General features: G+C 32.1%; 1 protein-coding gene across 22 annotated transcripts in view; it reads left to right on the forward strand.

Moving 5' to 3' along the window:
- Window positions 1-14800, forward strand: part of PPFIA2 (PTPRF interacting protein alpha 2) — a 495144-nt gene that overhangs the window by 468160 nt on the left and 12184 nt on the right. For 11 of the 22 annotated variants that reach the window (XM_064376927.1, XM_012442054.3, XM_064376925.1 and 8 more), the window contains 4 exons: window positions 3617-3679; window positions 4899-4928; window positions 6489-6682; window positions 9736-9833. In XM_064376927.1, the coding sequence (XP_064232997.1) occupies window positions 3617-3679; window positions 4899-4928; window positions 6489-6682; window positions 9736-9833 (385 nt within the window). The remainder of the gene's footprint in view (window positions 1-3616; window positions 3680-4898; window positions 4929-6488; window positions 6683-9735; window positions 9834-14800) is intronic. The other 11 variants (XM_012442056.3, XM_012442055.3, XM_012442078.3 and 8 more) reach the window with 4 other exon arrangements.

Here is a 14800-nt window from a genome sequence, read left to right on the forward strand (position 1 = left end):
GTTTGTTTTTTATACTTTTCCAACTTACTTTTTGTACTCTCCTTATCCTCAATACCAAAGCACTTAAATCCTTAGGCCCTTTGGTTGCTCAAAGCTTCCCAGTCTAGCTCTCTCATAGGGATGTTCTTCTCTGAAACTCATGCTCTAAATTATTCCCTTACGATGTACTTATATGCAAGTTCCATCCCCTAAAGTGGTGGCGGACAGAGCAATCTGATTGAATAATTGACTTACTACATATGAACTTTCTTATAAAATAAACTTGTTAGAACTTCAGTTAATGCCTAATTGATTGGGTTGTGTAGAAACTATTTCTGTTGGCTGTTTTACAAGACTATAAGGCAGGCAGTGCACTTCACAAGTAAAACTACGTATCAAACAGAAACACCGTACAACTTCTGTAAGTTTGCCAACCATACTTTAAAAATTTGCCCTGGGTATATACTCATTTTGTGAGGAAAGAAACAGATAAAACCATAGCTTCCAGCATCTTCCCCCATCCCAGAATATGGTGATAGACTGGCAGACACAGACTTAAAGATAAGCTGTAAAAGATATTATGCATGTATCTATTCTAGTGTGAGACAATTAATACAGGTAGTTTCTTAAAGTAGGAGTGAGATCTTCATTGTTTGGATTACAAATCAAAGGAGAAGCTACACAAATCAATGTAAAATTGATTTTACACCGTTCTGCAAGCTTAAGCCATTTAAGATTGGCTTAAATGAATTTTCTCTCAGGTAATCATCACTGAAACTCACTTTGAACAAACAGTACAGCCATTCAAGCAAAGCTCCATGATAACTGGGTATAAAGGAAATGTGACAGATGAGTGTAAAGTGCTTTTCAGCCTAGCACACTCTCATAAAGTCAGTAAAAACAACTTATTCCAAGTAATGTAATGTTTTATATATTCATATGAAACTTTCTGTTTATAATGAGCATCATTGTTAGAAGCTGAGGATACAAGAAAGGGACTTTTAATGACATAAATGACTTTTGTATTCTAAATTTATTTCATAGTTGTACACAGACTTATAGAAAAAACATCAGCTAGACTCTAAATTTCAAAACAGTAGAAGAAAAATAATTCTACATATATATTTGATGCCTAGCCTGTGGAATTTTTATGTGCATAGAATTTGCTTTTAATTATGAATCTTTACCGCCACTTCACTTGTTACTGAAATATATATACAATCATATGTCACTTAATGCCAGATATATGTTCTAAGAAATTAGTCATGAGACAACTTTTTTATTCTGAGAATATCATGGAACATACTTACATAAACCTAAATGGTATAGACTACTGCAAAACCTAGGCTATATGGTATAATTTATTGCTTCAGGCTACAAACCTGTACAACATGATACCAAACTGAATACTGTAGGCAGTTGTAACATGGTGGTAAGTATGTGTGTATCCAAATATATCTAAACATAGAAAATGTACAGTAAAAATATAAAAGATAAAAAATGGTACACATGAATAGAACACTTACCAGTAATGAAGCTTGCAGGACTAAAAGTTGCTCTGAATGAGTCAGTGAGTGAGCAGTGAGTGAATATGAAGGCCTAGGACACTACTATATACTACTATAGACTTTATAAACACTGTACTTTTATGCTACATACAAGTCATTAAAAAAACTTTTTATTTCTTCAATAATAAATTAGCCTTAGCTTATGGTAATGTTTACACTTTCTAAACCTTTTTTCTTAAATTTTGACTCTTTTTAAATAATACTTAGCTTAAAACACCAACACAATGTACAGCTGAACAAAATTAATTTCTTTATATCCTTGTCCTATAAGCTTTCTGCTATTTCATTTTTTTTCCCCTTTAAATTTTTTCGTTAAAAACTAAGACACAAACACACAAATTACTATAGGTCTACCCAGGGTTGGCACCATCAGTATCACTGTCTTTCGTCTCCATATCTTGTTCCACTGGGCAGTAACACACATGGAGCTGTCATCTCCTAGGATATCAATGCCTTCTTTTGAGATACCTCCTGAAGAACTTACTTGGGGCTACTTTACAGTTAACTCTTTAAAAAACAAAAGTAGAGGGAGTACACTGTAAAATAATCATTGAAAAAGTTTGGTGTGGTAAACACATAAACCAGTAACCTAGTCATTAATTATCATTATCAACTATTATGGGCTGCACATAGTTGCATGTGCTATACTTTTATATGACTAGCAGTGCAATAGGTTTGTTTACACTAGTGTTACCACAAACATGTGAGTAATGCATTGCACTACAATGGCATAATGACTATGACAGCACTAGGTGACAGGAACTTTTCAGCTCTATTATAATCATATGAGACCATTGTTGGGCATTTACTCCATTCCTGACTATATGTCAGTATGTATTACATGACTGTATGTATGCATCTATATACATATATAAGATTTCACTTACATCAAATTATACTCATCAATTTATATGTAGTTATATTTTAAATTATATTGAATTATATTATTTTTAATACAGAAAAAGTCATGGTACTAGGTAAATGGCAGAAAAGCCCAAAGTGAATTATGGTGGTGACTTAACAGTGTTTGGGTAACAACTTTGCTACACCAATTCTTTAGAAATTGGACCCTTCCCAAAACAAGTAGCAAATTATACATAGAATGTAAATTTCATTGATGCGCTTGGAAAACCTTGCAATGTTCATAAAGAAATGATGGAATTTGATGGCAAGTGGTTTCCAGGGGCCCAATACCTTCAATGATATGCCTGATCTTTATGTTACTCAGTGGACTTTGGTTTTGAAACTGTACACTATTAAGTGTATAGAACTAATACCAAGGGTTTTTTTTTAGAAAACAAATGGGAATTTACAATAGAATATTGCCTGTTAAAGAAAAAATTTTCTTTTACACTGCATTCTTCTCTATAATGCTATCAGATACTGGTGAAGAATTAGGAAATATATGGGTTTTGTAATTTGACAATTATTAGTGTGGCTGAAAACTAAATTAAAATAGCATTTCATTGCTTTTTCATCTGCAAGAATGCAGGAACACTTAATATTTATTGAATCACACACACAAAAAATAATCATTTGGAAAAAGCTGATGCTGGTTCCAGATTAGTTATGATAATGCTTCCAGCTTTATATTGACAACCAATTTTTTCCTTCAAAGGATATTGAGAATCAAAATTATGTAAAAGGAAATTTTGGTAATAACACAACACAGTGCATGTGCCATTGTTTTCTGATTAAAAAATTAAATTCATTATTCTACAGTTCAAATTTAATCAGTTCACCATTATTACAAAAATTGATCTGACAGCCACATACCATTGGAATGCAAATTTTGATGATGCTTATTTTCTGATTCATAATTGCAGAAATGTCATTTTAAATCTACCCCTCAAGAGCTTCCCAACATGCCTCTTTCTAGTTAATCTTTTTGAGTCGAAGAAACAGGGAGCTCTGAGCAAACCAGCCATGCTGTCTCTTGTGCACACGGTAGGGGCACGGGCACTGTGGTATTGCTGTGTTGCTGTTAACTCACAGAGGTGCTGCCTTTCTTCTTTACCACTGCTTGCCTCCCATGGATTCCTCTGCTTCCCTCTGGGCCTCCTCACTAGCCTTCAGGCAACGTTTGGGTGACTCATGAAGAAATGGAAAATCTTGCAGCTCCAGCAAAAACGGTTAGTCTTACGACTTTGTTGAACCTGAAGGAAAGTGACTTTGCTGCTCTTTGGATGAGGAAACTAATTTGTTTACTATAGACCAGAGAAATAGGGTGTGTTTTTATAGTTATATACAGTAATAACTAACATTTTTTACAGTTTTATTCTTCGGTACTCTTGAAATTTTTAAATGAAATAGTGTTAGATTGTGGCTAATATCATAAGAGCTTATAGTACACAAACAATAAGCAAGAATGTAATGAATCATATTGCAACATTGGAAGTTTTTGTAACAAATATCATTTAGTATTGGACATGTTCATAGGTAACAGGTTTCTAAACCAAATTAAATTGGTAATAGAAAATATTAGATTGAATATTCATTTTTAATATGATCATGTGGTTTCTTGTGCTTTACCATCTTAGATACAAAGCTTGACCAAAAAAAAAAAAAAAAAACAACCAAAAAATCTTTATGTTAATTTGGTATTGAAAAGCACAATTTTAAAGAATTTCTTGGGGACTCTGTAACTGTAACTTTTAAAAATAAAATGTTATAAAAGTCATTTTTTCAGGTAAAGTAACAAAGTTGGGCATATCATATATTTTATCTTTATCAACTTCTTTTTAATTTAATGTCTTTTCAGTGTTATCCTTATTTCAGTGTTATCCTTATTTGAAAATTATCTACAAATTTGTTATGGCTAAAATCACCAATGTCTTGTACTAATTTCATTTTTAGTTTAGTTTTGTTGTACTTGGTTTTTGTCTTGTTTTGTTTTGTTGACTACTGTTGAAATCTATTTGATTATCACAAAGCTTTGTTGGAGGAATATAGTATTTTCACTTCACTAATTTACTTTGTATAAGATTTCCCTATTATATATACATATGCATACATGACATCAGAAAGTTTTATTATAGCACATTATATTTTGAAAATTACACTCATTTAAGAATTTAAAAAAGGTTTGGAATGACCAAATCAAATGTTCACAAAATTATGAATTTAACATTTAAATTAGAATTAATTAAAAACTATGTAGTTGCTGTGTAATTGCCTTTGAACTGTAAACTTGATCACTGTGGGTCTGAGTAAGAATCTATGTGTTTATCTGCCTGTGATACAAATTATTTTGTATAACAATTTTGCTTCTGCTAGAAAAATTTTACTGTATTGATTTGAAATTAATTTATATTTACCTGCTTTATTAATCATTTCCTGCTGCTAACACAGAAAGAATCTGAGGAAGGAAGCTGGGCCCAGGTAGGAGATACATATGCTTTCAGACTCAATATCATTTAGTAGGCTCTGAGGGTATAAATTAAGAAACTGTCATAAGTCACAATATTATAAACCTTCACTTAGCTCAATATTAGGCTGATCTGTATATGTAATTCTAGATTATGTTTAGCACTTTAGATGTCTTTTCAAATTACAATATTTTTCAAATAAGATGATTGCCATTTCATATCTTGCCTCTTTTAAAAGGGTACTTTTCTTTCTTTCCCAAAAGAATGATCCAAAACTTAAATTCCTCTGAAATCATTCTTGAATATATTTAATCAGGAAGCATTCAAGTTGAATCTAAAAGGGGAAAAAAAGAAAGAAAAGACTTATTTGGAGTTGCACATGCCTTCAGACACAATGGAAACTGTATGAGGAGGGGGTTGGAGGTGCATGTGTTGGTGTTGTAGACTACAGAGTCATTAGCATTTATTGACATGCCATATGAGACAGCTGTCTATACTTGGAACAGACATACATGTTTTTAAGGAAGCTGTGCATTTTTTCTACATTTCCACATATTGGATGGCTGAAAGAGAAAATTTGTGTTATATTCAATCTGATTGAAACCTTTCAATATAAGAAAAATTTTGGTAGTTATATTAGGACCTGTATTTAAACACGCAGTAGGATTATATTAGATTATGATTTTGATAAAAATTTCATCATTCCTGAGAACACACAAAATAGAAGAACAGTTAGATTTTCACTAGAAATACATCTTAGAATTGGAAATTTAGGGCATGATAAGGAACTAAATAGGAATTCTGTAAAAATAATAGAGAATAATAATTCTTTTAAAATATTGGCTTAGTGTTAATGGTTGATTTTGGTTTTCATTTTAGCTGTTTTGAACAGTATTAGTAAGAATAGTTTATTTGTTATATTAAAGAATTCAGTTATCTTAGTTTTTTATCCTGCCCTGCTTCTTTTAGAGTCTATCTTGACTGATTGCTAGAAAAGACTGATTCTTTTCAATGATTTTTTGGAAAGCTGACTACCTGCTTTGCTAGGTAACAACAATGTTCATACAAAGCTTCAAAATTCTGTCTCTCCCAACCCTTCATTTCTTTCTTTGTTTACTGAGGTTACCATTTCACATCAACATTTGCCATTACACTGTAGCAATGGCAGTAGTGGCGTTGATCTAAGAGGGAAATGGCAATAATGGCATTGACGAGGGAAATGACAGATATAAATAAAATGAGATAAATCTATCAATATAAAGACAGAATCTTAAAGCTCAGAGTTTATATAATAACTTCATTATTAATAAAATACATACGTGGACAAAATGCAGTTCCTTTTGAGAATACAAAGTAAATAGCCAATCATTTTCAATAGGCAAATACTTTAATAAATGTATGCAGAGTTCCATTTTGTACCAAACCAAATCGAATACATACAATCTGAATATTATTTTTGCTTCATTTTCACAAATCATAGCAATTTAATATCAGTTATAATAATAGGTAATATTCTCCAATTACCATCTCATCTGATTGGTTAAGAAACTTGACTGCTATAAAACAATTCTAGTGTCCGGTTTTTCTACAGACCCTGGCTTATGGAGATATGAACCACGAGTGGATTGGAAATGAATGGCTTCCCAGCCTGGGGTTACCTCAGTACAGAAGTTACTTTATGGAATGCTTGGTAGATGCAAGAATGTTAGATCACCTAACAAAAAAAGATCTCCGTGTCCATTTAAAAATGGTGGATAGTTTCCATCGGTAGGTTTTTTTTTTTTTTCTAAAGAATAATAAAAATGAAACAATATATTACCTATACCTTACTAAAACAAAAATGGATGTCTGGAGATAGATAGAAAATATATGTCATTTGAAACATCTGCGTACATCTACTTTGAAAACTATTTTCATGAAGCAAACTGCAGGAACTTTCTAATTTAGAACATATTATGTTCCCAAAGTCCATGGAAATACATGTGTACAAAATTAGCCTCATAGGGATGAGTCTATTTTTTTGCCAGATTCTTTGAAAATTCAGTGTTTATAATTTTATAGTTGTGTTTATATTAGAAATTATGAAGAATAAACAAATATTCATAGTTTCAACCCTACACAAATATGTGATTATAAATTTTATAAATTAGGAACATTCTAGGAGCAACTTTGAGAAGAAATTATTATTCTAAGACATATTTGTATTTTTTTATTTTTCTATGTCTTTTAGTGACTTTGCTTATTTGTATATTAATTTCGGTAAAAGCAATACTGTGTTAGACAACTGTGAGGATGCAGATGAACAAAAGGCAATGTGTTTTTTCAAGTTATTTACCATCCAGCAGATAAAAAGGGGTTTGTTAGAATACCATATTATAAATGCTGTGTTTGTGTTAGGTGAAACAATGTCAGCTGGATTTTAGTTGTTTTTTTCACATATAGTTGATTGTGGTTATAAGTTAATATAACTGTAGATGATTTTGGCTTGGGAGACTATATTTGCTTCTTTTCTGTCCAACATTTAATCAGTGACTGAAAGTGAAGATGGTATAAAAATTAGATATGTTGATAACATAGAATTAGGATAAATAGAGGATAATTGGGGCTTTTGATTCCAACTTATTCAGATATTTTGAATTTTAATGCAGTTGTTAACACTGTTGAATTAAATGTGGTAAAGATAAATAGAACAAGTTTTTTAGAAAACCTATTGCTATGCTGAATAATCCATAATTTAACAGAAACTTGTATGCAAAAGAGAAGGAATTTATCATTGGCACAAAACTCTCCATTTGGTTAATGGCTTGACAGGCATACTTAGACTGTGTTTATTGGCAGGGACAACAAAAGTGCTACCATACGGTGACATAACAAAAAGAAATTGTATTTATTTGTGGTCATCAAATTGTTATAAAGTGATAGAAGTCTGATGGTAACGTTGAAGTAATTAAAGATATTTAAATGGGATGAGGGAAGACTTTAGATAAGTTTTCTTATGTTTTAAGATTATTATTATGTGATAGAAGTATTATATTTTCTCTGTTGAGCATATGAATTTTCATTTAACACAGGTGTAGATACTAGGGTCAGTGATTCTAGTTACTAGAAGAAACAACTTTGTACCGCTCTCAGCTGCCTTGTAGTGTACACACTGTGAGGTAGTGAGTGAGCTTCCTGTCAGAGAAGTTTAGGCCTTCATATTTCATATGATTGCATTAGACTTCTGGAGTCCAGTTTTTCCATTCTTCACTAGATTGACTTTTAATACTGTTTCATTACTTTAGTAAAAAAATTTTTATAATGATGAATTTTTTTAAAGAAGTACCCAAATGACAGGATTTTTGTTCTGGGAAATACCCAAGCTTCATTTTTAAGTTATGCTAATCTCTGACTTAAAGCAGGTACTACCTGACTGTATATTGCATCCTATGGTCTTTTCATCCCAGTTTTCCATCTGACAGATGGTATCATAATATGTTTCCTCTGTATAGTATAATTTTGTATTCTATATCAAAACTTGGCAGAAACTGACCAAGAAGCATTGGTTTAATCTCAAGCTGCCCAATATCTGTGATAGTGATTTTATCAGTTATTTTAGTATACCACTGAATTAGTTTGCTAAGGATGCCACAACAAGGCACCATAGATGGTTGGCTTAAACAACAGAAAATTACTTTCTCACAGTTCTGGAGGCTACTAGTTCAAAATCAAGGAACTGACAGATCCGGTTTCTTCTGAGGCCTCTCTCCTTGACTTGCTGATGGTCACATTCTCTCGGTGTCCTCACATAATCTTTTCTCAGTGAATGTATATTCCTTGTGTCACCAAGTGTCCAAATCTTTTTTTAATAAGGTCACCAGTCAGTTTGGATTAGGGCCCACCCTAATGGACTCATTTAAGTCAATTACCTCTTTTAGGGCACTATCTCCAGATGCAATCACATTCTGAAGTACTGAGAATTAGATCTTCCACATGTAAATTTTAGGGGAATACAATTCAACCGACAACACCTACCTAATGCAGTTTTCTTTCCATTTTCTCTGATTCTGAAGTATTTGACCCAACATTGTTTTTATTAAAATGCAGGGCTTAGAAATGCATCTCACATGTAAGTGTAGCCTAGCCAATGTATATGTCAAAATTTGCTTGTAAAACATCACTGATAATCAATGATCTCTGCTCTTGAAGCTTACAGATTATTTTTTCCTATCACATCTTCTGCATCTTTATATCTAATGTCACTAAACCTTCTCATTTTCTCTCTCGGAACATCTTTGGTTTCTGGATTTGCCTTTTAAGCTCAAGGCTGTTGTCCTTATTTTGGCAGAAGTGACACCGTAATTGGTTTCTCTGTCTCCTGTGATTTCTTAGGTTCTGTATGCTATTACTTAACCTACTTATGTTTTTGTGTTATTTTTCTCATCAACTTAAGAAGAGAGTATCCATTTCTTATAAATTCCTTACTGTCTCCATAATGGGGACTTTTAAATTCTTTTCAAATGAATACAATATTAATTTGCCTACACCTACTGTAGGAATAGCTAAATGAAAGACAAAGACATATAAACAATATAATCCATGATGATTTCAAAACTATGTCTTTCTTATTTTGAAAACATTTTTTCCTATTATTTAGAAACATTTTGTGCTTAGAATAATTATATTTCCATTTCCCTCCAATACTGAAGGATTTTATTGCAAATGTAATTTATTAACTTGCCCTAAGAATCAGTGCATAATGTCGACTATGGCTAATCAAAAAACTTTATCCACCGGCTGAGTAAACTCAATGTGTTTTCTTTTATTTAAAAAAAAAATAGAACAAGTTTACAATATGGAATTATGTGCTTAAAGAGGTTGAATTATGATAGAAAAGAACTAGAAAGAAGACGGGAAGCAAGCCAACATGAAATAAAAGGTAACATCTCTTTCTTTCACATTAAATGCCTTTTTTTCCTGGGTTTTTAGCTTTCACATTTATTAACATAAAATGTTATATGTATTACAATGATCATTAAGTGGCGTAAGTGTTTGGCTAGAAGTGTTTAGAAGTGTTGCTGGTTTTTTTTTTTTTTCCATTCTTTTCCAATTAAAATACAGAAAATTGTATCACCACATTATAGTGTGAATATCCCATCTGGGGAATAATCTTGAGTTTTTGATTGAGATTTATTTCTCCAAACCTATTAATTATACATTCTGCTTGTACTGAAGATATCGCCATGTAGATATTTTTGTCAAACTTTTAATGGAACATTCTCAGTATGATTCAGAGAAACACGGTATATCATTTTTATGGCAGTTCATCTTTGGTTTATATCATTTGAATTTCATTTCAGTGCCCAGCAATTTTATTTTTATAATATTGTATAGTTAAAGAAATTATATAGTGATTTTATGCAGAAATGATATAAGGATTTTCCCCTATAAACCAAACTAGTTAATTAATAATTTTAGCTGGTAATATTATCAGGAACATTATAAATTGCTGCAACTGCTATGTGCACAAAAGTATTTTATTTGAATAACAATACTGAAGGATTTGATTGCAAATGTAATTTATTAACTTGTTGCCCTAAGAACCAGTGCATAGAAAAGACACTCCATATTTCAGGTTTGTTAGAAAAAAATTCTGTCTTTAAAAACTAATCATCTAAATATTCAGAAGTACCTTATAATACAGGAGAAAGAATAATTTCAAAAGAGGAATATGTTAGATTCTATTTTTAGAGACCATATTTTTATTGTTGAAAGAAAAATTAATTGCTGGATATAAGATATAGTTAAAGGTATTTTTTGGTTTAAATTTAAAGGGTTCAAGTGCAGTTTTCTTACATGGATATATTTGAGGTAGTGAAGTACGGGTTTTAGTGTACCCATCTCCTGAATGATGTACATGGTACCCATTAAGTAATTTCTCATCTTTCACCACCCTCCCAATCTCCTACCCTTCCGAGACTCGAGTGACTATGACTACATACTCTATGTTCACCTGGATATATTATTTAGTGTCCACTTATAAATGAGAGCATGAGGTATTTAACTTTCTGTTTTACTTAAGATAATACATGAGCCTTTTTGGCTAAAAATAATCAATCCACTTTTGTTGTTTAAAGACGAAAAAAGACAAGGAAAACATAACCAAAATTTTTAAGGAAAATTTTGGATATTAAAATACTTATTAGTTATATTTCCATTTCCTATTACCCAAGAGTTGATATGTGCAAGCATTTCGTCAAATTCAGTGGGTGTTTCTACATTACATGAAGTGTTCAGAGTTAGGCATGAGTCTGTTTTCATCTTCACTTTTTTAGGGCTTAATTTAGATAAGAAAATAGTATTATTACATGCTACCCCATCTTCTTCAATGTTAACATTTAGCACTGTTTTATTCTTTATTTAAGATATTTACTTTAGGTTTCTATAATTTTCATTTGTGATAATGTCAGAAATTACTTTTCTTTGGCAGTTCTTGGAAAGTACATTAGTTCTAATGGAATGGACTTGAATGCACATGAAAGTGATTGGTTAAAAATAGTTTTCCATGTATGGCTCATCAGAGAGTAGACAGACTCACAATGGATTTCTTGTAACACTTCATTTGATGCATTACTTTGAAGCAGGAAAGTGTTTTTCCATTATCAAAATAGAGTTTTTTGGTTTCACTTTATTTTGGGGCTCCAGGAAATTGCAGGTTGTTTTTAGTGCATTGCTATTCAGTTGAATTGAAATTTGGGAATTAATGGACCAAGAAAGATCCCAGAAGGAAGTTTGCATTTGACCAAACAAAGAATGTCTTAGCACACAAATAGATTTTAACCATGGGATACCACTTTGTAGTTTTCTTTCTGAAGTATTTTTTATCCAATTAGATTTTATTATGCTTCTGCTCACCACATGAAATGTTTCACATATAGATCGATCTAAAGGGGAAGAATTACCCAGTTGGCCCCATACCTAATGTTATATTAGTATTTGCCAATTGCTGATTAGAGTGTAGCTCTGAGGAAAAAAAAAAAACTGCCATGATTCACTATGATCACACACAAACAACTCTGTCTGATAAATAGCTGTGAGTGAGATCATAAATAGCTTGTTTCCTCTGACTGATCTGGTGACATTTACAGGAATAACTCTCAACTGTGACTAGGGGTCTTTTATTATCTGAAGTGTTAATCAACCTTGACCTTAATGAATAGTTTTCTGAAGTGAAAAGACCCTGTGAATATCAAGAACATACTAACATTTAATTTGTTGCTAAGAAGCAGTGAACACTGACCTCTAGCCATTTATTGTTTAGGTCAAGAAGATTTCTACACAGTTTTAAAGTCAGGGCATACATTGCTTGGAAACGGATTTATGGAAAGGGATCTAACTTTAAAAATGAAAAAAAAAAAAGCATTTTGTTCTGAGGAGGAAAAGTTTGAATTCATGCTTTATTTGCCTTTACCTCATAAGAACAGATCATTTTAAATATTTGATCACTCTTAACTACAGGTGTGTCATGGAATTTTTGATGGACACATATTTTCAGAAATATAATGACCACATAATATGTCTTAGACTATCAAAATATAAACCTAACTCTAGAAAAAAAAAAATTCCCTATTTACAAATCCATCTAGTAAAGTGTAAAGAAAACTGGATACTTTTTTAATGACAGCATTGTCACATTCATTTTTAAAAATAATGTGTTTAGTAAAATTAAGTGGAGAACTATTGCTGTCACCCACAAGCACATGCCTAGCTTTTGGGGTTCAAGTGTAGGGTAACTAACTAGTTGTTAGAATGAATCAGTAGCTATCAACTTCAGCTGATTATATACCAAATGTAATACTAACCAACTCACATCCCATTTTCTGAGGTCCAAAAACCTCAATGGAACAAGCTAAGGAAAACTCAGATGAAAAGCTACACTTCAGAACTAACTCACAGAGACAATTAACATGTATAATATAAAATTTCCCTATATAGTAAAGAGTATTAAGGAAATCCTTTGCTTTGCTGATGACTAGGGGAAGAAAGAGGCAAAACTGAGGGGAACAATAAATATCATACTTCTTGCAGAAATTTATTCTTGCAGAATAACTGTGGTACGTGGGCATTCCTTCTATGTTCCGTGTTACCTAAATCTAGGACCTGCTTTTGAAATGAGAGCATTCAACCCATGAAAGGAGTGAAGTAGAGAGATAGATGTGAGGCAGATATATATACAGCTGCCAGATTCATGTACAGATGTTTTGCTAGCACTGTGGATTGGCACAGACAGAAAGAACACCAGCTAATTTGAAGAACTTATAGATTGGAGTACATTAAGTCAGACCAATCTTCCACCAAGAAGAAATAGAAAGGCTAGATAAATGAATAAATAGTAATAATGACGTATTTGAAAACAGTAGAAACCAATTAAAAGGGACAGAACTTGAGAGGTTATGATCTTGGAAAAAAGAGAAATGTAAGGAAATCGTAAACCTGTCATTCTCTACTGTTTTTTCTGCATCTCACAGAGGAGCAGGGAACAGAGTGGGGCAGAGGTGGGGAGTGGAATTTAGAGATGCCAAAACTGCCAGGCCGTCAAGGGCAAAGAATCTGTAAAAAATAACAATAATACAATAAGTAAGCCTGACCTTTTATAAAATACTCCTCTGGAGACATTCATGGATTTCTAAGAAGGATGGAATTAGAAGCTAAAAACTGAACAGAAAGCAGAAGCCAAAGGGTAAGAAATCTAGAAAGAGAACTGTTGTAATCTTACGACAATACAGTGAAAAAAAAAAAAAATCAAAGATCATAACCACCAAATATACTTTCATTTGAGGTCTCTGATAAAACACACCCTAGGACTAAGGGTAGACTTAAACAGATCAGGGTATTTATTTATTTTAATGTTAAGTATTATTATGTATATTTGAGGTTTAAAACCGATATTATGGAACACATATAGGTAGTAAAATGGTTACTATAGTGAAAGAGATTCCTAAGCTTTATTTTGAAATGATAAAATCTAGCATTGATTTATCTCAATCCTTAATTGGAATTAAGTTGATCTGCTGTTATTGTAACTGCAGAAAAACATAAAAGTAAAGTCCTCTCAAGAGGAAGCTGACATTCAGAGCCTCTGCAGGTTTTCAACCATGTTGTGTGAGAGCAAATAAAAGAAAAACTCAGACGTGTCACATAATGGGCAAAATAAGAAAAACCAAGATGATAAAATCAGAAAACAGAAACATATTCATAGTTGACCCTGAACACTGTTTATTTAAAAATGTGTAGGGAATATAAGTGACAAAATGGAGAATTTAATATAGCTGGAATCAATGTGTTTAACAAATAATCACATGTAAATTTGAATAATTGAAAAGTATAAAAACTTAAATTGAGAACGCAATAGGTGGTTTATTAGTAGAAGAGACTTTAGTGAAATAAAAGATCACTTGAAAACATCTAGCCCCGCATATGACAAGAAGCAAAAAGGATGAGTGATATAAAACATCACAAGAGACATATTGGACATCGTGAGGTAAGAGACAGTAAGAAAGCAACATAAAAAGAAAATAATTGAAATGATAAACCACAGATTCAATGTACTCAATGGACCCCAAGTAAGATTAGAAATAAAAGGGGAAATAAAACGCATCTAAACACATTACAATAGAGCTACTGAAAACCGTAACTCCCCACCCCCAAAAATCTTAGATTCGGCAGAGTAAACTCCACAGTAATTTCGAAGGCGCAACGTAAGATAACTGACATCACTCAACTAAGTAATGCTAGAGCAAAATGGAATTATAGCCTTAAAATGCTGAATCAAACTAATTTCTTACTTTGAAGTATGTCCATCAGCATTAAAAACAGAATTAATACACTTTCAGACAAACAAATTCT

This window comes from Aotus nancymaae, unplaced genomic scaffold, assembly GCF_030222135.1.
Source record: "Aotus nancymaae isolate 86718 unplaced genomic scaffold, 86718_ANA_hifiasm-v0.15.2.pri h1tg000016l, whole genome shotgun sequence".
Taxonomy (NCBI): domain Eukaryota; kingdom Metazoa; phylum Chordata; class Mammalia; order Primates; family Aotidae; genus Aotus; species Aotus nancymaae.